Here is a 27,598-nt window from a genome sequence, read left to right as displayed (position 1 = left end):
GTGATTCGTGGTGCATATTACATTTCCTCAAGTTTTTTAAAGTAAATAATATTACATCTATTTCCTTGAGCGTGGGAGATGACTGGAATGAGGAACTGATTAGCGCCGATAAGACGCTGCCATTACAGGACAAGCCATTACAAGCACTCCAATACCTGCACCCGTACTTGTTCCACATGGGAAATAAACTTTCCATTCTGTCTTCAAGATGGCTACCGTGAAAGAGTTATGATGCGTGCGCTCATGCTCCCTCTGTTTTTGTAATAGCTCAGTGACGACCTCACTGGTGCCCTGTCCAGACAAGCTCTTTTACGGTCTAAAGAAGCTGCAGGCTTGGCACAGCCCTGTCCGATCGTAAACATTGTGTGTGTGCGTGTGTGTGTGTTTGTGTGTGTTGCAGGTGTCTGTACGGTTGGCAGGGGGAGTACTGTGATAAATGCATCCCTCACCCAGGGTGTGTGTATGGCACCTGTGTGGAACCGTGGCAGTGCCTCTGTGACACCAATTTTGGCGGCCAACTTTGTGACAAAGGTAGGAACGCACACACTAGTGACTCACGCTCCTCTCTCTGTGCGAGCACTGGTTACCTACCGAATGTGGGACTTTCCCTCCGGGGATAGTGAAAAGCCGAGCGCTCGTCTGATGCTCTCGGTCTGACGCCGTCTCCTAGACCTGAACTCCTGCGGCACGCGCCAACCCTGTCAGAACGGGGGGACCTGCAGTAACACGGGTCCCGACAAGTACCACTGCGCCTGCCCCGACAGCTACTCCGGAGTCAACTGCGAGAGAGGTGAGTGTCCCGGCGGCCATCTTCACACCGCACCCCTCCGGCAGGAGGTCACGGTCGTCAAAGACCAAAACTGTTCCGACACAGAGACAGCTTTTTCCCCCCACGGCCATCAGTCTCATCATCCCTTTAGGCCACTGGGCCAGAGAACCATCGGTTCTCAAGGCTACCATCAGCCTCATCAACATGGCTCCCCTCCGACTCTCTACTTTGCAATTTCTTTGCGCTTAACTGACTGACTACTGCACTGACTCTTTTGCGGTCCAAATTGCACGGCTGTTTTTTTGCACTTGTTGGTATCACTGCACTTTACGAGTCCTGTCCTGTCCTGTCCTGTCCTGTCCTGTCCTGTCCTGTCCTGTCCTGTCCTTGCACCTGTCCATTGTTGTATTGCTGTAAGCACCACGGGTCAGAAAGAAATCCTATGTATGTAAGTACAATGGCAATAAATGAATTCCTATTTCTGATTCTGATTCTCGGCTGCCACACAGCCTGGCTCCTCCCAAGGTCTCTGTTCCCATCAAGGGACGACTGAGAGGGAAATTGGAAAGATGTGTGTCTGTCGTTCTTCGTACCCTTTCCCAATGAGAGTTTTCACACCTTTTCTAGTTCTTTCCGTTTCTACATCTCTCAGATTCCCTTCTCTAGTTTCCTAGAACTCCTCACTGCTGCTCATGTGGTTTGTTGTCTTGATTCGATAAAGATTGATCTCCAGCGGTATTTTTGAGGAGCTTAAAAGAAGAGTTATGCCGTCCCACGGGAAAAAAAACTACTGGCAGCAATAAGATCTGAGTCATGTGGCGCTGAGAAGCTGTGGGAAGTCGTGTCACAATGCAGGGGTCAGTCCCGTGCTTAACCCCAAACCGGGAGGTTCTGTCCAATGCTCTGGGCAGTCCCCGTCCCGTGTCACTCCTACTCCTACACTAAGAGGAAGTGTCCTCATTAACTCATTAAGGCGACACCGAGGGAAACCAGGTGGTAACGCATCCCAAACTTGGTGTGTTGGTTTGAGTTAAGGGGATTGATACAATTTTGTGGAGTTTGGGATTTGATTAACACTTTTTTTTAACAATGTGGAAACTCTTTTTGGGTGGATTCAACCTCATTTCTTGGAGGTGGAAACTGTTACTATTGAATCAGCCAGGGCCACCCTAGGACAGATATCGTCTATTAGGATGACATGAATTTGTTCAAAAAATGGGGACAATTTCAGCAGGATTAGCCGTGATTGTTTGATCTTAGCTCCATCAATTAAGTTTGATGGCACGGTGTTTTTTGGATGTGAGAATGAGTCTGCGAGAGACCTTTTTAGTGTCGAGGTCATCTGAGGTATGACTCGGCTAATTGTAGAGGAAGCTCCCCTGTGGGCTTTGGGTGCGGTTGGTGTTTGTCTAGGAGAGCCCCCCCCCCTCCCCTCTTTCTCTCTCCTTTTCTCTTTCTCTCTCTTTTTCTCTTTCTCTCTCTCTCTTTCTGTCAGCCCGGACCTGAAAGCTATCATCACCGGTCATCACGAAAAGGCGGCAGGGAAAGAGGGAGGGTCGGGGGGATTCCAGCCGAGCCTGGAAAGAAGATTTCTTCTCCAAGCCAGACCCAACAAGAACTCGACCTCTCACTCTTTCCCTCTCTCACTCTTACCGTCCCCTGCTTTCTCTACCTCCTTTCTCTCTCACCCCTTTTCTCCGTCTGCTCTCTCTTATCTCTTTCTACTTTCCTTCTCCCCTCTCTACCTTCCTTCCTAACTCTCCCTTTCTCTCCCCTCACTCCCTTGGCGCCAGAACCCTTTGACACCAATCAGCTGCCCTCTCCCCCACCAACACTCCCAGCCAAGAATGTTAACCATTAATTAATGAATTAGTGTGGAGGAATCCATCGTGACTTGTGTCTCTCCCTCTCTCTCTCCGTTTCCTCCCTTCCTCCCCTCTTTGTGTCTCTCTCTCTCTCTCCGTTGAGGGAGAGGATGATTTGCGCACGGGAGGAAGTGAATGCGCGTGGCTGCGCGGGTCAGCGCGGCGTGACGGGCAATTTCCTGCTAGTTGCGTTAGCAAGCGGCTAGATGCGTTAGCGTCTTTTGACGACAAAAGATGAATATTTAGTGATCCTAAAACTGTTTTGTTATATTGAGTGGATTCTTCACAACTTACATTTTCATAGTATGAAAAAAAGGAAAACAGTAAAAATAAAAGTATTTTGCCCTCTAGCGCATTTTGAGGACTGCCTACATCAGGACCAAACCTCTAGTTGCGGTCACTATTGTCTTACTTTGTCCGTGTGTGTGAGAGAGGTACTCTCACCCCCCACACACACACACACACACACACTTGCTTTCGGTCATTGTCCGACTCTGGTTTTCTTTTTCTCTCACTCTCTCTCTCACTCCATCACGGCGGTGACAGTTCCTGCTATTACATTCTTTCTCCTCCCCTCCCTTATCTCTCTCCGTCTGGCTCCACTTCCCTCTTTCTTTTCACCATCCTGTTTCTGTATAACTGTCACACACTCTTTCACCGTCACTCTCTCCTTCCTCCCTTCATCTTTCCCTTTCTCCATCTCGAGCATTTCTCTCCCTCTCTCGATCACCTACCCTCTCTTATCACACACACACACACGCGCACACACACACACACCCTCGTCGGCCGGTGTGGTCCAGAGCCTGTTAGCAAGAGGCCAAAGGGGCTTTCCACTCCGCTGGCTACGGCCGGCTGAGAGAGGGAGAGCTGAGAACCGCTGGGAACTGACAGGCAGCAGGGGGAAAACCCACTACCCACCCCGCCCCTCCTACAGTGTGAGAACTCGGGGAGTTGAAGTCCCCCCCCCCCCCACCCACCCTCGCTTTCTTTTTTCTCTCTCTCTATTTCGCCATCTTCTCTACGTTCATGTCCACCCACCCCGCTCTTATTCTATCTCTCTTTTTCAATGCTCCCCCTCATCTTCCCCATATCTAACTCTCTCTCTCTCTCTCTTTTTCTCTCCGTCCATAGCGGAGCACGCATGTCTGTCGGACCCCTGCTTCAACGGCGGGAGGTGTGCGGAGCTGGAGACCAGCCAGGGCTTCGAGTGCCAGTGCGCCCCCGGGTGGAGCGGGCCCTTCTGCACCACCAGTAAGACCCCCCCTCATCTTTACCCTCTCCTTAACCTCTAATCGGATGGATGGATAGACAAATAACTCTGACTCTTCCTTTTCCTGAATGTGTTTTGAGTTTCCGCGTGAAGTCTTCTTAGGCCCCCATCGACCCCAGCAGAGTTTTAGGCCCTACTAGGGAAAAATCACTAGAAGCGTATTAGCAGGCTCCGTTTAAAATGTATTCTTAGGACCCCGACTAGAGATGCAGTATCGACAGTCCAGGCGCCAGAGGAGATACCCCTTTATCTGCTGCCTTCTACTCAAAGTCGCAGTCACAGGCATTGTTGACTTTGCCGCAGTCATTCGGAATTACAGCACTTGTTTTATAGAAGTAGCTCAATCCCTAATGTCCTCACCTCTCCTCTCGACCAGATGTGGACGAGTGTTTCCCCAACCCCTGCAGCCACGGAGGGACCTGCCAAGACCAGGTCAACGGCTTCAAGTGCACCTGTCCGCCCCAGTGGACCGGCAAGACCTGCCTCATCGGTGAGTCCTCCTCAGTCCCACAGTCTCTCCAGACCTCCCGGTCCTGTGGTCGTCCTCTTTTCCAGTGTTTACCAAGATGTGTTTTCGGTTCCTAGTCATTTGCTCGATAGCGCTACAGTTTCGCATCAATAGTACATTATATCTGCTCAGCTAAGGTATGAGGTTGTGATGTTTATGTGAAAAGGGTTTTCCACATAAACTGGCAAATACACAATTTCAAAAAGGCTTTAGAGTAGTTTCAAATGAAAGCCTACCCCCCCTCCTCCCCCCCACACACACAGTGAGTCCTTGGAAGTAAAGTTGAGAACCCCTGCTGTCTCTCACATACCACCCTGTGTGGTTGCCGGCGTGGCGGTTCTAGAACCCCATGGCGGTTCTAGAACCCTGGGTATGCAGGCAGGCTCTTTGACATTCCATTCCATTCGGCTCCTTTGGGGAGTCCTCTGGGCAGGGATTATAGCGGAGTCTCCTAATCTGAGGATCATCCTTTGAGGAATGACTGTTTCTAAGGCGTTGCTGCGAGGAGACCAGAGGATCGGCGGGTGCCGCGGGAGTCCCATTCACTGCGGCGCTAATCCGCAAACAACTGGGCGGCCAAACCTCCTTCCACCTCCCCCTACGTCTCTTTCTCCTCTTCTGTCTTTCCTTTCTCCCTCCCACCCACGTTCACCCATTCACCTCCCCACCCCCCCCCTCACCCACGGTCACCCATCCACCCCTCTTTCGGCATAGCTCTGTTTGTTTGTTTGTCCCAATGGCTTTTCTCCATGGCGACCGCTACGACACAGTTAGAATGAAAGCCAGCCGACCACCAGAGAGCGGATTGGCTGCCGCCTCCCACCCAGCCCCAATGCACATTTTATCGCTAGGCTACACACACCTCTCTTTCTTAATCTGACACTTTGGAATTTCTTTTTCTTGTTGCTATTCGGGGTGTTTAGATGCCAACGAGTGCGACGGCGACCCCTGCGTCAATGCCAACTACTGCCGCAATCTGATTGGTGGATACTTCTGCGAGTGCCTCCCAGGTTGGATGGGCCAGAACTGTGACACAAGTGAGTAGCCAATGAAAAGTGCCAACTGTTTTTTCGAAGGCAGGCCAGGGATCATACTGTAGATCTTGGTTAGCCTGAGGGTGCGCAGGCCTTTGCTCCAGCCTGGCTGCAGCTCAACTCAGCATTAGGCCTGTTGGGAAGCTAGGCTTGAACTAAATCCTACACGCTCTGCAGTTTTTCAGACCTGGAGTTGTTCGTCCTTCACTTAGGCCAAGAAATGGTAGCTTTTTGTTCCAAGGCCTGTTAGGGATTTTTTTTTAAATGAGTCCATGCTCCTTGGGGTTAGTACAGAGGTTGGAACAGCCAATTGTAAATTAGCTTTTTTTTCCTATGGCAGCCCTACCAAGGCTATGGCCACTATCATTCAGCGTCAGTGCCAAAGCCGATCCCTCAAGTGTTTTATGGACTACAGGAGTAATCACTCTGGACATTGCCAGAGAAGGAGGGAAAAAAACAAGTTAAGAAACAACACAGTTTTATCTTGAGTCATTAGGTCTGCTTACACAGCGGGGCAGACGATAACGTTAAGATAACGTCGGCCCAAAACAATCGTGTGAAGGCTCGGTACGGCGAAGCAGTGCGAAGCACACTGCTTTTCCCACCTATTCTTAACAAACTTATCTGGAGGAAAGCTCACAGGAAATCTTGACAAGAGGTCTTATCCAGGACTGCCTCAATGGACTCAAATGGTGTATGTAATGTTTTTTCTTATGTTTAGTGTTTTCGATCCCTCCCAACAATTTATGAGAAATTGTTATTAATTGTTTCCACAGATATCAATGACTGTCAGGGCCAGTGTCAGAATGGTGGAACTTGCAAGGTAGGTGTTTTTGTTCCAGATTGGTATAGTTGAGTTGTTTTTGGACCGACCCTCCCCTTTTTCGTCTTTAAAAATAGCGTGTGCTGAGACATGCTTTCAGAACATGCATAACTGAGTTGCTTAGGCAATGCTTGGAACAGGGAGATGGTGTGTGTGTGTGTGTGTCTGTGTGTGTGGATTTGGTAGTCGGAAGGCCTCCGCGAGTACAATAGATCAGATTACCATAAACATTCTTGTCTCCTGCCAGGAAAAAGAAATCTGTCTTAATTCCTTTCAAACGCTGTTTATGTTTTTTTTGCTTCCTCTCTCTTTCACAATGACTTGTTTTCTCCTCCACCCATTTCATGCGTCCCTCCCTGACCACTGTTTTCTCTCTCTCTCTCTCTCTCTCTGCTTCTCTCCGTTTCTTGCAGGATATGGTCAACGGGTACAAATGCGTGTGTCCATCGGGCTTTGGCGGCGAGCACTGTGAGAGGGATATCGACGAGTGCGCCAGCGGCCCGTGTCTGAATGGCGGCCGTTGCCAAGACAACGTAAACGGCTTCCGCTGCCTGTGTCTGCCCGGTTTCTCTGGCAACCTGTGTCAGGTGAGCAGTCTTTGGACCACACCCACCACCAAGAACCCATCACAGTTTGACCCCCTAGTTCTACCAAGCAACAATATCACATATTTAAAAGCAGAGATGGTCGCCATCGGCCAAGATCAGAAATATTGTCACCTGTACGGTTAATATGAGCATGAGAGACGTGGTAATCTGATCCCAGATCTGTGGTTCTCAGGCAGCCTCTCTACTCTTAATCACTTTACCATAATCTGTTTTCATACCCTCCTCAGTGTCACCACTATTGTGTCGCTTCCCTCCGTTTTTCTCTCTTCCGCTCCGCTGTAATCGCACTCCCGGTTCTCTTGGTGATCGTTGCAACTCAAAACCGCGGCTTTGTCACGCTTTTTAGCACCTGGAGGCACGCCGGAGAAAACTTCCGTCTGGCTGAGTCAAGCCTCTCCCTCCCGCTAACTGTGTCCATTGAGAGTTTGTTTACGGTTCTTAAGCAGGTTTCTGTGGTGATTCTGTGGTGAGGTGTATTGTACATTGTGGTTATGAAAACATCAAATTGCAGGTATTATTTTCATGGCACCGGTCTAATCTTTTGCTTTCTTTTCTCTCACTCTCCCAGCTGGATATCGATTACTGCATGCCGAGCCCGTGTCAAAATGGCGCCCAGTGTTTCAACCTGGCGACAGACTACTTCTGTAAATGTCCGGAAGACTACGAGGGCAAGAACTGCTCTCACCTGAAGGACCACTGTCGCACCACACCATGCAAAGGTTACAATTTATTTGATTAAGCCTCAGTGTTTTGCTCTTTATGGCACTGAAGAGCCTGCTGGCATTCTAGCATTAGCCTAACTCGCTAGGCTAGCGGTAATGAAAGCTAACTCCCTCGATTTGAGGCCATTCTCAACTCTTTTATAGCCAACTGTAAATAGGAGAGGGGAGCTTTTTGGGCCCGCAGAGCTGTAAGCTAATCCCGCTTACTCAAGGCCATTGTGCTGAGTGTGTGTCACACCATTGTTGCTCGGAGGCCTAGTGATAGCGAGCCGCGCCGCTAACTCGTTCTCAGCTGCTCCCCCAGGGCCTTGTTACCATGGGAAGGGTTAAGATTTGGTTTCATGTTTTCATGTTGCTACTGCTGAACTCCTTTTGACGAGGACACTCCCTTCGAAAATCCCCCTCCCTCTGACAGAATGCCTAAGCTCCTGAAAATGTTCCCTCTCCTCGCCTTTGTTCGCCTCTCAAAAACGGCCCTGAAAAATTTGGCAATCTGTAAAACGCTCTTGTGTAAAATGCTCTTGTGTGTTCCTCCTGGAAAACTCTCTGTGGATCCCTATGAGCAAGAGTGATGGCTACCATGGAAGAACTGTGTGTGTGTGTGTGCGTGCGTGCGTGCGTGCGTGCGTGCGTGCGTGCGTGCGTGCGCGCTGGAATGTGTATGTTTTATAGGTTGATCAGTGCCTCATGGGTGTTGCAACACATTCGCTTGCGGCTCTCAGAACAAAATAGACCAGACGCCGATTCTACAGTTGCCGGGCGTGAGCCGGTTACATTGGTTGCCATGGGCACCGAAAGGAAACTGTCTGCGTTTTGCAGCGCTTTCACAGCGTAATCGGATTTCGGAATTAATTTCTCGGGTCCAGGTTCGGATCAGTCGTTTTGGACCCTCGTCCTATCCTCCTAATACAACTCGCAATGAATATCAATGTACTTGAGGCTACAAACGACAGTGATACCATGCATATTTGTTATTGATTTGGAGACACTGAGGTGTCTGGCTAACAAGCCAGTTGGCTAGCATACATTAGTTGGCAATTAGTTTTGACAACTGGACTGTTATGTTGCACAGCAAATATACAGTAAAGTTAGACTACACTTCGTTCATGGCTAGGTAACTAGCACTAGGCTGGTCAGGTCATATAATGTTATTGCAGTCACAGGCACAAAACAGGCAGTCAAATATTTTTGTTTTTACAACTGGACAGTTGATATGTTGCAGAGCAAATATACAGTAGGCTACACTTCGTTCATGGCTAGCTAGGGCTGGTCAGGTCTGGTATTGGTTTTGGTTGCTAGGGCTCATTGTCGCTATGGAATAGTAGGTCGTATCCAGGGATGGGAAACATTGCTGGAAGAAAAGTTCACTTTCCATTTCGCGTACGCTTCCAAACTAATGTTAATTATTGGATGTCATTGCTGTTCCTCCAGGGAATATGATCATTTAAATTCCATAGCAACACGACCGTTTTGGGAACTAACTTTCACCAGTTTTCAAAATCGATTTAAAAGACAGTGAAATAGTCTATATTTATCCCATAGATGTTTCCCGATGATGTAACCGTTGTATCAAAGCAACAACTCACTCGGGGGTTGTGGTATATCACCAATATACCACGGGTTGTGTTGCACTCATAGGCACGAGGTTTAGCCTGGTGTGGTATACCTGTGGTATATTGGCAAGATACCACACCCTCTCATGAGTGATTGCCTCGCTAACCACAACTACCTCTCTCCTCGCCCTCCTCCCCCCAGTGATTGACAGCTGCACAGTGGCGGTGGCATCCAACAGCACCCCGGGAGGGGTTCGCCTGATTTCGTCCAACGTGTGCGGCCCCCACGGACGCTGCAAGAGCCAGGCCGGGGGCCAGTTCAGCTGCGAATGCCAGGAAGGGTTCATGGGCACCTACTGCCATGAAAGTAAGTTCACACCCGAACCTGGGTACAGTATACAGTAGACTATTATGTGAGACAAGGGGAGGATGGAGCGATGGTTTGAAAATAAGATGGAAAGATTTGTGTGATTCGAAGGAGCTAGACACAGAAAAGCCGAGAGACTCAAAGGCATCCAAAAGAAAGGGGAGCGATATAAAGTAAAATAAATCATGTGTCAAGCAAGCACCCTAGAACTAGTCATAACGACAACCTGACAAATAGCCTCTCTCTGTCATGACACGCAACGCTGCGTGGAACTTCCCGTCGCGTCATCCAATCTCCATCCTTAAGAGAGATCCTTGGTTTCGGAGTAGAGACCCCCCCCCCTCCCCCCTCAAAGATACTTATTAACATTAATAGCAGTGCACCCTCCTACTTGATGGATGGCGGTTAGCCGTTAGCGGCCTAGCCTGAAGAAGGTCACGCTCGCCAGGGTTATCAGGGGGGTTAGCAGGCCCCAGGCCAAGTCTACTCTGTCCCAGGCCAGGGGCAAGATTAATCACCCTTCGTAGCCTGTTGGTGGGGGGGGGAGGGGTTGTTAAATGAGCCCCCAGCACCACCACGCCAGGAAGTCATTTTTTGTCCCCCCACCCCCCCTCACCTGCCTTGCTTCGAGTGACCCAGAAGAGAATAGGGAGTTCTGGATGTGTCTGAGCTTGGTTGTTTGATCTGAGATGGTCAAAATAGATGAGGTAAAGTAGGAACCACACTTCCAAGTCAACATGGACTGTAGAAAAATAACTGGCATTTGTTCACTTGTTCTATCAGTCTGGGGGGGGGGCAGATGCGTCACCGAAGGGATCTTGTGGCGTGTGTTTTACATTGCATGCTTTGATTGTGCACGTTCACACTTTTCACACTCTCTCTCCATCTCTCTCTCTCTCTCTCTCTCTCTCTCTCTCTCAGATATAAACGACTGTGAGAGCGGCCCATGTCAGAACGGGGGGACGTGTATTGACAAGGTCAGCCTGTACCAGTGCATCTGCGCTGAGGGCTGGGAGGGACCCAACTGCGGGAACAGTAAGCTCTCACAAATTGTCTCCTCGTCACAATGCACACCACAATCACCTGTGTGCGTGCGTGTGTGTGCGCGTGCATGTGCCTAAGTATGTGAATCATCCATTATTATGAATCATTTTTCTACCATTTCAGAACCCCCGGTGTTGTGTATAGTGTATCAGAAATTCATTTTATTTCCCGTTATCTTGACCGCAAGACTCATTAAGCATTCAGAAGCTGTGTAACTTAAAGTTATGTAGCATTTTTTGATGAACATCGCTTGATGAGACGATCATACCATATTGCACACAGGCAGAGAGCATTACAAGAGTGTGCATACATGTTTTATGCCACTATACTCTATGCAATACATCTGGCTCCTCAATATATATAAATTCCCACCATCTTAAAATGATAAGGAGGGACCCGGAGGAATATGCCACTGAAACACGAGACCTGTCGGATGTTCTTTTGTCCTTGAAGATGCCCGATGGGCCGCTTCGGTATTTTTCATAATTATCTTCGTTCCCCCTCAGACGTGGATGACTGCAGCACAAGCCCCTGCCGCAACCGCGGCACGTGCCGAGACATGGTGAACGACTTCTACTGCGAGTGCAAGAACGGATGGAAGGGCAAGACCTGCCACTCAAGTAGGCCTCTACTGTACCTGTTCTCGCATTGTTGTGTTGTTGGCCCCCGGGGCAGTGTGGGATGTGTAGGGGAATGCAAAGGTTGTGTGTGTGTGTGTGTGTGTGTGTGTGTGTGTGTGTGTGTGTGTGTGTGTGTGTGTAGGAGGGGGCAAGAGGTTTATGGTGTAATCCTGTAGCTACACGTATATAAATGGCGCCACAGGCAGGTGTTGTGGTGTTGATGGTTTCCTGACTCAACTTGACTGCTGCTAGGCCTATAGCCAGCTATTGCTAACGTGAGCCCGTTTGGTTTCCAGGGGAGAGCCAGTGTGACGAGGCTACGTGTAACAACGGTGGAACCTGCTATGACGAGGGGGACGCCTTTAAATGCATGTGTGCTGCTGGATGGGAGGGAGCCACCTGCAACATAGGTCAGTGCTAACAGCTAGTGCTAAGCAGAACATGTAGCCTCGGTGCTACTTAGCGGCTAGCTAGCATTGAAAGGAAACGAAAACCAGTGTAAAATGTGCTAAATATTTAACAGTAACTGTGTGCGCATTGCACATAGAAATACATTCCATTTTTTTAGTTCCTGAAACAAATTTGTGGTCTGTTTGTTTGTTTTTTGCTAGCATGTTGGTTAAAGGTTATGTTTGCTAGCTAGCATGGCGGCTAAAGGTTATGTTTGTGTCCCTAGCAAAGAACAGCAGCTGCTTACCCAGTCCCTGTGAGAACGGAGGCACCTGTGTCGTTAACGGAGACTCCTTCACCTGTGTCTGTAGAGATGGGTGGGAGGGCTTGACCTGCAACCTGAGTGAGTGGCAGGGAGGGGACTAGTAGGTTATCTTCATTTTGAGTCTCCTGACTGTGTCTAACTTCACTTTTTAATTTGTCATTTTACAGATTCCAATGACTGCAATCCCCACCCTTGGTAAGTCAGTCTCAAGCCAAATTAGCCCCAGTAAACATATCTCGCCTCAAGAATGTCCCACTGCCGATAACACATACACACGCACACATTCCAAGACGCGCACACACTTCTCTCACATATATACACATACACAATGTCAACAAAAAGCCACAATGTCAACAAAAAGCCACAACAGCTCACATTGCTGTTTGCTCATGACTTCCCAATCTACCATCATTCTTTTTCCACTCTGCCTCTTCCACACACAACCTTAAAGGGAGCTTGCATTCTATGACTTTGCAGCCTCTAAGCACATGTACTGTAATATGTCTCTTGTTTACAAAAAACCTTTAATCAGAAAATTCCATTATTTGAGCAAAAAGGTGGGAAAAAAAGAATTTTCCAGCAGTATTTTTAAAGACATGCCTTGCGCGACAAGTGAACATACCCCAGGACATCTGATTGGCTAACATGAGGGAGTGCTCATGGAGAAACAAGAGTCCCCGACTCCCCATCAAAGCATGTCGTAAAAATCCCAGGTGTGAAAAATAAAAATTAAGTTGATCAGAAGAGGGGTGGACCCTGTCATCGATAGAATTAATAGTGGTTCCCTCCCTGAGCCTACATTTGCCAAGCATCCACTTCCTGGTCCACTTCGCATTGCCAGGCCTATCCCCACACAGCCACGCAGCTAGCCATGAATGATAGGCTACTGCTCTGATCGCTAACATTTTTATCATAAGTCTATGTAATTGAACATAGCAAAAATTACCATCATGGCTAGCGAACATTTTATGACTGATATGAAGAAATAAAAAATACAAGCCAACGTTAGATTAACACCTAAATACACATTTATAAAAAGCAATTTAGCAACCACACGCATCTTCGAACCAAGAATAATCCACAGCTGCTAAGAATCGCGACAGTTTGCAATTAGATGATCCTGAATACTGTATTCACCTTAAAGGTGGAGTGTGTGTGAGCAAGAGAGAATGGGTGGCCATATCTCAGGATGATCGATCGTTGTCAATCATACCGAGCCCCCGGCCAGAGCCCCCGCCCCCCTAGAGGTTGTACTCTGACATTGTTTTTCACCAGAAGTTATCGACGCGACAAATCGCCGGAAGTGCAGACTCTGTAAACTTTATTTTATTTACATGGAGTGAGTCCAGTCAAGGGAATCACCATCACCTATATCTTTGTCTGGGGTTCTAGTTTTTGAGCCTGATGTTGTTCCTGTACCATTTACGTTAGGAAGATAATGTATCAAAGTCACACAATGCATACTAACTTCACTGTTTCACACTAATTCCCAAGTGGGGAATGGCTAGAGGCATGCGATTCTTTTCCCCCATTTTGTCAGTCATATTGTTGGGTTGGAGCCATGTCCCCCTGACCTCTCTCCTCTTTTTTTCTCCAGCTACAACAGTGGAACATGTGTGGACGGGGACAACTGGTACCGGTGTGAGTGCGCTCCAGGATTCGCCGGCCCCGACTGCAGGATTAGTGAGTATTAACTCTTTGCATTCTCTCTCTCTCTCTCTCTCTCTCTCTCTCTCAATTCACTGAGGCTATAATGGCATGACGATACAAAATATAGTATTGCCAAATACTGCAATATTGCACACAGCACAAGGTAGTGCAATTGTATAATACAATTAAGTAATAAAATATATAATATTTAAAATAAATAATAATAAAAACTAAATATAGAACAGGAATCATTGTTTACATAACTGATGAACGTTAGAACAATATCAATATAACAATAATCTCTCTCTCTACTCACTCACTCACTCACTCACTCACTCACTCACTCACTCACTCACTCACTCACACAACCCCTCTCCCACCATTCACTACTTAAACAGTGACAAAAGTCAAGGTTAAGTTAGGACTTTGGGATGTGGTGGGTCTGTAGGACAACACAAAGGAGGAGGATGAAGGTTTATGACCTCTGCTCAATATGTTCACACTCCTCTAAGAACTTTGATCCCGTTAAAGTGATGGTTCGACCAAATACGATTTGGGTCTAATTCTCTACTATCCCTTTAAAGGGAGCTTACTGTAGAGTAAATCAGCTCAGATTTTACTTGTATTGTTAATCATCGATGCCTTCTCATCTAGTTGGCTTCATACTGCTGACACCAGTGATTTCTACTTGGACATGGACTGAACTTTAAATGTTACCTCACAATTGTATCTTAAATTCCAATACTTTTTATAGTGTAGATATTTCCGTGTTGCCGATAGTCATGGGAAAATGTTTTACTCCCAAGAACCTGACCCAGTTTGGCTCCCTCAGCATATTTAGATCTTGATACTGACTTCTCCGACTCTCAAATGTAGCCTGTATTGAGTTTCATTTGGATATCAAATACAAGTCAAACTTGTTCTCTGTCTCTCTTCCGGAGTCATTCAATATATTTGTCAGTTGGACAGATTGACGGATGCACGTGTAGATATGATAGACAGATGATATGGAAAACCGACTAGAAATAGATTTAACAGTCGCCCGATCTCGCCTGCGTGTCTCCGCAGACATCAACGAGTGCCAGTCGTCACCCTGTGCCTACGGCGCCACCTGTGTGGACGAGATCAACGGGTACCGCTGCCAGTGCCCACCAGGCAGGACTGGCTACCGGTGCCAAGAAGGTAAGACCTTCATCCTCCATCTGCAAGAGTTAACTGGGTTTAACTTGGAGCTTAGGTGCATAACATCCTGATGCTACAATTACTGTATTATGGGCTTTAAGGGGATATAAGCTAAGCGTTTTAATAGCAGGTTGTAGCCCATCATGTTACATGTCTGTTCTCATTTGTTCTTTTCTACTGTACAAGTGAAGGATTTGGCTTTGATTCTGTATGTGAAACAGGATTGTAACGCTCTAATGCACTATAATGAATTTCTTTAGGCTACGTTTACCTCAACTATATACATGGCATCAATCAGACGGTTTATGTAAGTGTAGTGTATACTCGTTTTATCACCATAACATTATGAGAAGGACACAGGATTTAACAAACTATGTAAACAGTAGAATGTGCAGCATACTGTATACAGCTACTATCTGAAGGTTTTCATTGTGGTTCAGGTCAGACATGGGTCAAAATACTATTAAAGATCATTTCAATTATAAAATACAATTAAAAATCATTTCAATTTGTCTGTGCTTGATTGCTCTTGCCTGGTACAATGGGACCAATGGGCTGTTAAAAGAATGCAAACCCAACCATCTCCATAGAAACTGAAAGGATTTCAGATAGTCTGGTAAAGGCTCAATCCAGGTGTCATCTTGCCTCGTGCTTTGCAGTCACTGGGAGACCGTGTGTCGTCAACGGACTGGTGGCGGCGGATGGGACCAAATGGGACGATGACTGCAACACCTGCCAATGCAACAATGGGAAGGTCACCTGTACAAAGGTAAGACGTTTCTGGAAGTTATATTCATACATACAGTAACTGAGACTTATTTATTACTGTGGTAATACAACGCTCTAGGTTACAACATTGAAGTTCAGGTATAGTTTTCACCCATGTTCTTGAACTTACTCACAAGAGAGTGAACATAACGCATTAATTTAGCATCAACGGTCACTGTCTCTGAACACAGCCTGACCTGCACCTTTTTATAACTAGGGATGCACGATGTATCGGCAGTCGCACCGGTATCGGACGATGTCAGTCATTTTTTCATGTATCGGTCCGATGTGCAAAACAGGGCCAATGTGAACAGCCGATAATTATTTCTGTCTATCTGCTGTTGTGTGTGTACTTGTTGAGATGAAACAATGCGGTAAATATATGATTTATCGGCTTTTCCAAATGTTTTGGAGATAGAGACAGTGTTTCCATGTGTTTGAGTATGTATAACATTCGATTATCATAGAAAATGTTTTTTATACAGATCATATCGACATCAGTGAATATCGGTTATCATTATGCCATAATAGCAATGTTAATATCTGTTATCGGTATCAGCCAAAATGTTCATTTCGGTGCCTCCTTATTTATAACGGTTTCCTCCCAGATCTGGTGCGGCCCCAAACCCTGCAGGCTGCACGCTGCACCCCGTGGAGGGGACTGCCCCGCCGGTCACACCTGCACACCCATCCGGGACGAGCACTGCTTCATCAAGCCCTGCCCCAGCCAGGGAGAGTGCTGGGCCTCCTCCCACCGCCCCCCCGCCCGCGCCAAGTGCCACCCCGACGGGGACTGCGCCAACATCACCTTCACCTTCAACAAGGACATCATGCCACAGGTAAGTTGGAATGGGGTGCAAAAAAAAAAAAGAACCATGTTTTCTTGATTTCGCAACATGCAACAGTACATTCAGATGGTCTGAGAAAAGGGTGTCAAACTCAAGGCCCCAGGGGCCATTTCCAGCCCTCCTCCCCCCCTCCCTCAGGCCCCAACATGATATAATGTAATCCGGCCCACCAAATTATTTTTAAAAATGTACAAAATTTAATTATGTTTTCTAGTTGTTTCATACCTATTCAACTACCCATTCATATACAATTGAAATAAAAAGCCAATTCTATAGTATTGAAAATCTGGATGTTAGTAATGGAAATAAAAAAACACCTGAAATATTGCGCATTCTTGTACTCAAATGTTGAAGTGGCCCTCCTACGATTTGACAATACCAGCAGTGGCCCCAAGCCAGAGTTTGACACCCCTGGTCCAAGACTTTGGTTGATAGTACTTAGATGCACCAATCTTATGAATTTTCATTCAAACTTTGACCTTCGACCGCTGCGCGTGTTCCAGGGCGTGACGGTGGAGCACATCTGCGGCGAGCTGCGGGGTCTGTACGTGGTGAGGAACATCTCGTCCAAGCTCTCCCTCGCCATGACCTGTGAGCCGTCAATCACCGCCCACAACGAGATCCATGTGACCATCGTACGTATCTCCTTTCTGAATTACACGAATTCTACTCAGACAGGTGCGTCCCAAAAAATTTGAATATTGTGAAAAAGTTCATTATTTTCCGTAATTTAATTCAAAAAGTGAAACTTTCATGTATTATAGATCCATTACACAAAGTGAAATATTTCAAGCCTTTTTTGTTTTCATCTTTATGATTGTACAGTATGTTCAGTATGTTCGTTTACACACTCAATACTTGGTCGGGGCTCCTGGTGCTACATCAACGTGGAGCGTGGTAGGAGGCAATCAGCCTTGAAATATTTCACTACGTATGTAATGAATCTATAATATATTAAAGTTTCACTTTTTGAATACAATTACGGAAAATAATGAACTTTCCACAATATTCTAATTTTCTGAGATATACAATATAATATAACAATACAATATATCTACAGTGCCTCTGGAAAGTATTCATATCCCCTCACTTTTTCCACATTTTATGTTATGTTACAGCCTTATTCCAAAATGGATTAAATTATTTTTTTTCTCAAAATTCTACACACAATACCCCATAATGACAGTGAAAAGTTACGTTGTTTTTTTTTAACATGTGCATATGTACTGTATTCAAACCCTTTACTCAATACTTTGTTGAAACACCTTTGGCAGCAATTACAGTCTCAAGTCTTCTTGAGCATGATGATACAAGTTTGGAACACCTATTTTTGGGCAGTTTCTCTAATTCATTGCAGATCCTCTCAAGCGCCATCAGGTTGGATGTGTAGCGTCGGTGCACAGCCATTTTCAGATCTCCCAGAGATGTTCAATCGGGTTCAAGTCTGGACTCTGGCTGGACCACTCAAGGACACTTCACAGAGTTGTCCTGAAGCCACTCCTTTGTTATCTTAGCTGTGTACTTAGGGTCGTTGTTGGAGTTGAACCTTTGCCCCAGTCTGAGGTTCAGAGCGCTCTGGAGCAGATTTTTATCAAGAATCTCTGTACATTTCTGCATTCACTTTGATCCTGAGTCTCCCAGTTCCTGCCACTGAAAAACATCCACACAGCATGATGCTGTCACCACCATGTTTCACTGTAGGGATGGTATTGGCCAGGTGATGAGTGGTGCCTGGTTTCCTCCAGACATGACGCTTGGCATTCGGGCTAAAGAGTTCAATCATGGTTTCATCAGACCAGAGCATTTTGTTTCTCATGATCTGAGAATCCTTTAGGTGCCTTTTGGAAAACTCCAAGCACTGACATGTGCTTCTTACTGAGGAGAGGCTTCCGTCTGGCCACTCTACCATGAAGGCCTGATTGGTGGAGTGCTGCAAAGATGGTTGTCCTTCTGGAAGGTTCTCCCATCTCCACAGAGGAACGCTGGAGCTCTTTCAGAGTGACCATTGGGTTCTTGGTCACCTCCCTGACCAAGGCCCTTCTGCCCCGATTGCTCAGTTTGGCCGGGCGGCCAGCTCTAGGAAGAGTCCTGGTGGTTCCAAACTTATTCCATTTACGAATGATGGAGACCACTGAGCTCGTTGGGACATTCAATGCTGCTGAATTATTAACCTTCCCCAAATCTGTGCCTCAATACAATCCTGTCTCGGAGGTCTACAGACAATTCCTTTGACTTCATGGCTTGGTTTGTGCTCTGACATGGACATGGGACCTTACCCAGATAGCAAGCGGATCTGGGCCATATACAGGCCAGATCTGGCCCTTGTGGCTTAGTTCCGGCCCATATATGGCCCAGATCCGCTTACTATCTGGGTATATAGATAGGTGTGTGCCTTTCCAAATCATGTCCAATTAATTGAATTTACCACAGGTGGACTCAAATCAAGTTGTAGAAACATTTCAAGGATGATCAGTGGAAATAGGATGCACCTGAGCTCAATTTTGAGTGTCACAGCAAAGGGAGTGCATACAAATGCTATACAAATAAAGTTTAATTACTATTACTTATGTACATGTGATATTTTTTATTTTTAATACATTTACAAAACAAAAGAGAACTTTTTTTAATTTTGTCATTATGGCGTATTGTGTAGAATTTTTTTGAAAAAATGAATTTAATCCATTTTGGAGTAAGGCAGTAACATAACAAAATGTGGAAAAAGTGAAGGGGTGTGAATACTTTACGGAATGCACCGTACATTTATCATAAGTGTATGCACAGTAATGATCAGGTAGTGGATCTTCATAGTTGTGGTCAAGTAGTGGTTCTTTCAGATATTCCGACTTCGACACCTTTATCAAAATGTGTAACCAAAAGTTCCCTCTTGAATATGTCAGTCGACAGAGGACCCGAGACAAGGCAAGGCCCCCATCAAGGAGATCACCGATAAGATCATTGACCTGGTCAGCAAAAGGAACGGCAACAGCACCATCATCATGGCTATTGCAGAGGTCCGCGTCCAGAGGAAGCAAAATCCCCATCCTGGTAATATTACGTGTCTGTGATTTCATATAGAGTCAAAGGCATAATATTATTTTCAATGTCACAATCAACAAGTTCTTCTTCTTGGTCTTGCTTTTGGTTCCCCTTCTCTCACCATTTCCCCTCATCCCTCTCTTTCCCCAGCAGACTACCTGGTCCCGCTCCTCATTTCTGTGTTCATTGTCATCTGGGTCCTGGCCTTGGCTCTTCCGCTGCTATGGTACCTCAAGCGCCGGCGAAAGCCGAGCACCCACACGGGCGTCAACACCCAGTCCATGCCGCCGACCGCTGAGGACAACAACGCCGTCAATAACGTGCGCGAGCAGCTCAACCAGATCAAGAACCCCATCAATAAGCACCCCCCCAACGGCCTGCCCGCCGGCAAAGAGCACCATCACCACCAACACTTCTATGAAGACAAGAACTCGGTCAATGCCAAGATTCGGACAAACATGTCCGACGCCGGAACGCATTCGGAAGACGAAGAGTCTGAGAAGAGGCTTCAGAAGGCGCGGTTCCCAAGACAGACGGCGTACACACTCGTAGAGCGAGAAGACGGGAGCTCACACCACACCTCCAGCAAACATCCCAACTGGACTAACAAAAAGGACAACAGGGACTTGGAAACAGCACAGAGCTTAAACCGAACGGAATACATTGTATAGCCAATCGATCAATCTGTAAAACGATTTCACAGTGCCTGGATGCTCGATGCAGGGCGTGCTCTCAAATTGATTATACGATTGTTGTCATATTTTTGAATCAAAAAGTTGAGGGGGGAAAAAAAATCCCTGATTAATTTATGTTTCGACATGCTGGCTCACGCTGGCAAGAATGGTTAGCTGTGGTTGGCTGGTATTTCGGATGCTGCAATTCCATTTATTTAGCAAAACTAGAGGCAATGCTTTGCTGAAATGCATTGCTGAATATCTCTGTGTTGTTCTGTAAGCTGCTGTCAGAAGCTTTGCAAGGTTTTTCCTGATACGACAAATATCTATGTAGGCTCTTGACCTAGAACTAGTTTTGTGTTTGGTACCATACCACAGCAACTATCAAAAATATTATTTATTATTTTATTTTTGTTTCTGGGCAGGTTGAGTCTGTCAGCGGCTGCTGCCAATATGAAGAATCTAAGTGTCAATGTAGAATTTTGTATAGATCTGTAAATATCTTTTAATCGTTGTGTATATTTGATTTATTAACTTAATAATCGAGAGCCTTAAAATATCATTCCTTTTTTTATTTATATGCATTGTTTAGATTTGAAGGTTTGACAGCTTTGTAAGCTTATGACTTCCTTATTTTTGGATGGAAATATTGTTTCTATATGTTTCATAAATGCCAAAAGTGTTCTTGAAAGAATAGTTTATTTTTTAACAATAGGATGGGCATTTTTGTGCCTGAAAAAACATTTTGTACATTTGTCTGTTTGATATAATTTTGTGGTATATTTGCCAGGATATTTTTTATAAGTACTTTAATGTAATTGGAGGGGAGGGAACAAAATGACAAGTGTGATATTTGCTGCTGCGGGACCCTTCTAAAAGCAACTTGGCTACCAACACATTGCCACTCAAATTAAATATGTTACAGTAAGGGAACAAAAAATACATTCTGTTGCTTGATGTTTCCATGTGTAAAAAGAAAATGTGTCAAGAACGGGACAGAGTAGGCTATGGATCCTTTGAAAACAAATCAACCAACCATGTTTCAATGTATTTGTAAATACCATTTGCATTTGTTAGCATTATGATGATGAATTTAAATAAACAAAATACTTGATAGCGGGTCCGATAAAAACACTGTAGAACTGGCACATTGCCTTCCTAGATTGGAGATCAAGAGTCTAAAGACATGTTTCGTTATTATTTGACCTTTAAGGATCATGATGGAAGAAAAACTGTTTGCATCAATTTCACTAGTGGTTTGAGAACTTGAGAATTAAAAGTCTTGTTTTGAGGTTGATCCTGGCAATAAAGTCTTTGTTTTGTTTTTGGAATGTAATATTTATTAAATATTTTGTAAAAAACAAACAAACAAATGTTTTGACTCGTGGTGTGTTCCATGTGGGGTTACTGGGGCAGATGTCTGGGTTGTGGCATAAGTCGGCCACTTGTAGACCAGACGACATGGGTAATGAGTTTCTCAGAGAAGGCGAACAGAGGTGACTTTGTCTGCAGCCCTCGAAGCATCTTTGCGCTCACACCGACGTGTCTCCTCGGACATGTGAGAGCATTTAAAGGCCTGTACAGAACCTGCGTGGGAACAAGCCCGTCTTTCTCACAAATAAACAGCATGAGACACTTGCAAATGCAGTCATGGAGGAATCATTCCCCCAAAAAGAAAAACAAGCAAACCTTTTTGCAACGCCCTGCTTGACTTTCCTCAAAATGTGGCTCCGACCCCTGTGTAGGCTTATTCAGCGCTAGCTATTACACTGCGGTTGACAAAAGCGGCATTTATGTGTTTATTTTAAATTATGCAAACTGTATCGTTTCAGGAGGGGCTGTCTCTCACTCAAACCGGTGGTTGATAAGCATTGCAAGATGCTCTTCTGGGATCTGGATGTTTTTTGGGGGGGGTAGGCAGAGGATGTGGGTGATCAGTTGAGTCGTCTTTTCAGCTTGTGGCCGGCCCTGTTTTCCTTCGTCTGGTGCATGTTATTCTTTGGGGATGCAGAGATCCCAGTGCCAATGTTCCCCCATAATGTTTGTAAAAGCTGCCCTCCCCCCCCAGGGGCCCCATCCCACCGCTGTGGGTCCATCTAACTCCAAGCCAAAGAATGCCATGTCTGACTTCCTGGTAACCTTTTTATTTTTTTGCCCAATCGAGGGACCGCCGCAAAATCGGTTTTATTGCTTGCATTATATTGCGGAAGGGGGGGGGCTAAGTGCGAGTGTGTGTACACACTGACACGTGTGCGCAAGTGTTCGTCTGTGTGTGTGTGTGTGTGTGTGTGTGTGTGTGTGTGTGTGTGAGAGAGAGAGAAAGAGAGAAAGAGAGAGAGCGCTTCCAAAGCTTTCTCTTCTCCATATGCCCCCAATGCCCTAGCCTCTGTGCTCTGTGTGTGAATACATCCGAAACCATCACCATGATCCCGTGTCTGATAGCAGAGTCAAAGGAAAGCAAGGAAAATCGTTTCACGGCTCAGGTCATGAAATCAATGCCAGTGGGCTATAACCATTTCAAAGCCGCTCTAGAAAATAAAACTATCATAGTTATGATCTGTAACATGGCACTCTGTCAAACGCAAGTGACTTGTCGGGTAGATTGCCTTACATTAATCTTAGAAACTTGATTCTGCCTTGCCATTGAAGAACAAAAAAGAACTGCCATTATACTTGAATACATGTGGAGGGACGTCGAATGTGTTGTGTTGTTGCTTGAGAACATGCTCGATGCAATGAGGTCACAGGAAATGGTCATTGTGTTGCCTCGGCGATGTTTCATCTCTTCACAGAGTGAGAACAGAGTGGGCTCAAAGTTCTGTGTAAATTCGGTCTGTGGCCACTGTTTTAATAACACCCGTGCTCTATGATGGGGTGTGGCTGGATGTGCAGCAACGTGTGTGTGTGTGTGTGTGTGTGTGTGTGTGTGTGTGTGTGTGTGTGTGTGTGTGTGTGTGTGTGCGCGCGCGTGCGCGTAGCTGCGCATGACTCAGCCTGGGAGAGACTGTGGGAACTGCAAGAGTCGGGAGAGAGAGCCGAGATGCATGATGTCAATTCTCCCTGAGGCTGGAACTCACCCAGAAAGAGCGGGAAAGGAGGAGGGGAACAGAGGAGAAAAGGAGAACTGTAAAAAACAGACAATGACCACACTCAGTACCAATGACTGTATTTAACATTCCCCTAATATAGGCCTACTCATTTTCAACAAATTAATATAGGTCTCTGGGGGTCCTCAAAACATGTCTGGATATTTCTGCTGAAAATACCACTCAGATTAAGCATTCTAGCATGCCTCTATTACCCTCTGTTTCATTCTGGATGCACTGTTTCTGTGTATGTAGCTTTAATGCAAATGAGCTGCTACTCCCACCCACTCTGCCCATGACTCCAGAAGTTCAAACAATGCAAATGCCAGCAGGACGTTTCTGAATGGTTATTAATTAACCATTTTATTCAACATTTTTTTCCAAATGGGTCATTCTAATAAATCCTGTTCTGATGTCAGAACAGGAGGCAAATCTGAATGGTTTGTTGAATCACGTTTTCAGAGACCCACATGTATGTGCACAAGCACTGAAAAAGTGGATCTTTCATAAGCTGCTCACTTTCTCTTAAGACTTTTTAACCACCAGGGCTGCATTTCTGAATTTCCATGTACCTTAGCGGTCTACAAAGGCTTCTAAGGTATACCTTAGCGAAGGAGCTGTTTTCCCTATGAGTGTTTCCCAGACTACCCCTTAGTGGGCGCCTTAAGGTAGGCTACATTGTCGGCCCGAAGAGTGACCTTTTGGCTACAAGATCACGGCTGCCAGAGGCTTTCATCTAAAGACTCTTGCAACCACTTGTGGGTGACAGAGGACTGTGAGGAGAACATGTCGTCCGACTTTTGTGCACGGCGGCCCCGGGTAAGACCCCCAAATTTAGGCAGGCTTCAAACCGTAAGCCCGAGAAAGTGACCCTTTGGAGACACTTCACGGCTGCCAGAGCCTTTCCACTAAAGCTAGACTCTCGCAACCACTCGTGGGTGAAAGTAGACTTTGCGGAGAACATGTGGTCCGATTTTCATGCACGGCTGCCTTCGGCAAGACCCCCAAATTTAGTCAGGCCTCAAACCATAGGCCCTAAATTTGACCTTTCGGAGACATTTCACGGCTGCCAGAGCCTATCCACTCTCGCAACCACTTGCGGGTGAAAGTAGACTTTGAGGCGACCGCGTGATACAATTTCCGTCATTGTACGACCACAGGAAGTGCCCCGAAAAACATTGAAAATGTTCAAAAGTGTTGAAGCCATATTTACAAAGGTTACGTTTTTGTTAATCCTCCAGCCTGCAGAGAAGCTCCAGGCCATGCAGGCCACAGTAAGTCAGACTGCAGGGCTGCCCGTCAGGTGTGGCTGTAGTCACCATTCCTGTTCAGCCCACACCTCTGACTTCACCCACAACTCTGGAATGTGCCACCTCCAGAAGTTCTCAGATAAACTCCTCAGTCATGGGCTGCACCAGTGAGGACAAGGAGGAGTAAAGAGCTGTAGTCAGGAGATTTGTTAGATGGTCTGGGAAGAACCAGCTCCAACTCATCAGTACGATCAAGGAGCAGGTGGTGGACTTCCAACGGAGTAGGAGGCCTCCAAGCCCTATTACCATCCAAGGGAAGGAAATTGAGATGGTGGACTCATAGTTTCTTGGGAGTGTACTTGGACAACAAACTGGACTGGACAGACAACACTGAGACCCTCTGAGGCAAGAGCAGACTGTTCTTTCTTAGGAGGCTCAGGTCCTTTGACATGAGTAGCAGGTTGCTGAGGACATTCTATCAGTCTGTGGTAGCCGGAGCCTCAGAGTGATGGTTCAACCAGTCGCCCTGAGGTAGTAAAGCATAGTGGTCGGGAGGGGGTGTAGGGCTTGACCGTGGCCTGGAGGTAGGAGGGAGATGTTCCTTTCATTGCCCTATAGGGTAGCACCAGAGTTTGAAACAATGTGAGCTGCTACAGGGAGCCAGTGTAGAGAACTGAGAAGGACGGTTGTGTGGGAGAACTTGGAGTGGTAGAGCACCAGGCGAACTGTAGCTTTCTGGACAAGCTTGAGAGGTTTAATGGATGACGACGGGGTCCCAGCAAGGAGGGAGTTGCAGTAGTCCAAGCGGGCGATGACAGGAGCCTGGGTGAGCACCTGTGCCGTTTTGTCAGTGAGGAAGGGCGAATCCTCAGTCTGGACATGTGATTGCTGATTGACTCAGACTGTTGCTCAAAACGCAAATAGAAACATCAGCACACTACGCCTATTGACATTGGGTTGATTCAGTTTCCTGTCCTAATCTTGTAGGTGTGTATGGAAAGGAGGGTGTTCTGGAAACCCCTGGTCGAGATCCTAGTTATGAACCATTTGTTAGGGTTAGAGAGAAGGTTGTGTTGGATTAGGTTTTGGAGTGGGATTGATTAATCTAGAGGTGCACAGGCACAGGATTGTGGCCTGGGTGGAACTATCAGAAAAGTCTAGGGTGCACCATTTGAACACTAGATGGCCGCCTAGGACCAGGAGTAAAATAAAGGACAGCAGGTGGGCCCTCTTGTGGTTAAAAGGGGTCATAACTAAAAGGAGATCTAAGTGTTCTGTGGTGTTTCTAAGAGCAGGGAAGCAGCCAGGATGGAAAGATAGGAAAGATTCCTTTAGCGCTGCTGGTGTGCAGTAGTTTAAGTCATCTGATATTAGTGGGCGTCGCGTTGCTGTGGAGTACAGTATGTCTTCAGTACCTTCAGTGTCCTGTAGGAGTTATGTGAAATTGTTAGTGTAGTCATTGATGAGGTCCAGATTGCTTGTGTAAGGGTGAGGCTTTGAGTTTCAGTAGAGTTTAGAGTGGGATTCATTAATCTGTATGTACCAACACGGGATGGCCACTAGATGTCAGACTAGGACCAAGAATGAAAGTGAGCGCAACAGGCGGGACCCCTGGTGGTTAAAAAGGGTCATAACTTAAAATAACTCAAACTCAACCTCATATATAAGTCTAAAAGCAGAAGGGTACCCAGGATGAAACAATAAGAGGCCTTGAAACGGGACAGAAAGATTGTAGCCGACCCTTCCCACCCCGGTCATAATCTCTTTGAATCACTCCCCTCTGGCAAGAGGCTGTGGTCCATCAGGACCAAGACCAAGACCACTGCCACCAGCCTCATCAGCAAAGGTTTGTGTCCCCCTCTGACCCCACCTCCCCTCCCCCCGCTGACTCTATACCCGTTGCACCACTTGCACACGACAGCTGAATGCACTACATATCAAAACGGCACACAAATCGTATAGAAATAAAACATCACACTACACTTTGTACACACACCACATTGCATTCTGTAGCCTATAAATTGTGTATTTTGCATTTGTACTTTTTTGATATATTGTATTTTGCATTTGCACTGCCTTGTCTTTGCACTGTCTTGACCTGCACCCTGTCTAATGTCGTATCCATCAGTGTATGCATAATCGACCTAAGCAAATTCCTAGTATGTGTAGCTAAACCATGGCAATAAACTGGTCTTTAATCTTTAAAGTCTGCACTTGGGTCATTTGTGCTTCGACGTGACACACTATGGCAAAGTTATGACAAAAATTATATAATATCATATATATGATCTACTAGTCGATTACGGTGGTAAATACCTCTCCCACACACACTGTTCGTCTTGGGTTAGGGTTAGTTTTATCTGCTTGCAGGGACGCAACCTTGCCAATTGGTGGAGACATTGCTCCATTCTACAATTAATAGCCTACCAGATATCTCCCCAACTTTTCTATCACTGGGGTTTGTCGTATTAGTAGCCTAAATTAATATCAATAATGAAAGTAAATATGTAGCTTAGCATGATTAACAACCATGAAGAGTCAATACAAAGTCCACGTCCATCTCCCTGCCTCTCTTGTCTTTCACACTCACTTGCCACTTAAAGAAGATAATTCTGAGAATTGCTATCTTTTACAGCTCATCGCTGTAACGGACGATTTTACTAGTCCAGTGGTCACATATAGAACTGAGGCCTTATTATACTGAATTAAATTACATCTAGGAGGTAGACTCGAGCCTATTTCTGTGACCACTGACAAGGGCGCGACTTTCCACTATGCAGTCCTATCATTCCTTGGTGCAGTAACGGTGACAGTCAGCTACGACACATTCTAAATTAGTATACGGTTAGGCTACTCGGTGTGTTGATAGTCAGTAGCCTAGAGACCTCGGGTTCGGATATGTTCCTCGTCGCATTGAGTCTCAGTGCTTAACGTGCGCATCATTCTCAGCTTTGATTGGCACTTCTGACAAATGACATTCTCCAGTTCTGTCAGTAGGGAGCGACCTGGCACCTCTTTTTTTTAATTGGCTAACTTGGGCTACTTGCCCAATAGGATTGATCTCCGCTTCTTCCTGCAGCCGTAGTCCAGGCTACTAGCAGTCATTTAGGCTATTCCGGCGACTGCTCGCTTCCTCAATGGCTATATGACTGTGTGCTGCGCTGTCTGCGGATTGGGTCACTAGTGCCACCCTCTCTCCGCGCAGG

At 46.2% G+C, this 27,598-nt stretch overlaps 1 protein-coding gene across 3 annotated transcripts in view; it reads left to right on the top strand.

Moving 5' to 3' along the window:
* The window catches only part of jag1a (jagged canonical Notch ligand 1a), a 33,817-nt gene extending 12,437 nt beyond the window's left edge, over positions 1–21,380 (top strand). For 2 of the 3 annotated variants that reach the window (XM_084441059.1, XM_084441061.1), the window contains 21 exons: positions 401–531; positions 671–790; positions 3,766–3,885; positions 4,281–4,394; positions 5,336–5,449; positions 6,223–6,269; positions 6,683–6,856; positions 7,446–7,596; positions 9,355–9,519; positions 10,441–10,554; positions 11,070–11,183; positions 11,480–11,593; positions 11,860–11,976; positions 12,066–12,093; positions 13,496–13,581; positions 14,617–14,730; positions 15,390–15,499; positions 16,107–16,337; positions 16,850–16,981; positions 19,244–19,391; positions 19,533–21,380. In XM_084441059.1, coding sequence (XP_084297185.1) covers positions 401–531; positions 671–790; positions 3,766–3,885; positions 4,281–4,394; positions 5,336–5,449; positions 6,223–6,269; positions 6,683–6,856; positions 7,446–7,596; positions 9,355–9,519; positions 10,441–10,554; positions 11,070–11,183; positions 11,480–11,593; positions 11,860–11,976; positions 12,066–12,093; positions 13,496–13,581; positions 14,617–14,730; positions 15,390–15,499; positions 16,107–16,337; positions 16,850–16,981; positions 19,244–19,391; positions 19,533–20,053 — 2,965 coding nt within the window. In that variant the 3' untranslated portion in view covers positions 20,054–21,380. The remainder of the gene's footprint in view (positions 1–400; positions 532–670; positions 791–3,765; positions 3,886–4,280; positions 4,395–5,335; positions 5,450–6,222; positions 6,270–6,682; positions 6,857–7,445; positions 7,597–9,354; positions 9,520–10,440; positions 10,555–11,069; positions 11,184–11,479; positions 11,594–11,859; positions 11,977–12,065; positions 12,094–13,495; positions 13,582–14,616; positions 14,731–15,389; positions 15,500–16,106; positions 16,338–16,849; positions 16,982–19,243; positions 19,392–19,532) is intronic. The other variant, XM_084441060.1, reaches the window with a different exon arrangement.
* The last annotated feature ends 6,218 nt before the right edge of the window (positions 21,381–27,598 follow it).

This window comes from Borostomias antarcticus (assembly GCF_949987555.1).
Source record: "Borostomias antarcticus genome assembly, chromosome: 7".
NCBI classification, from domain to species: domain Eukaryota; kingdom Metazoa; phylum Chordata; class Actinopteri; order Stomiiformes; family Stomiidae; genus Borostomias; species Borostomias antarcticus.
Note: the sequence above shows the minus strand (reverse complement) of the source record. Positions and strands in the feature narration are given on the sequence as shown.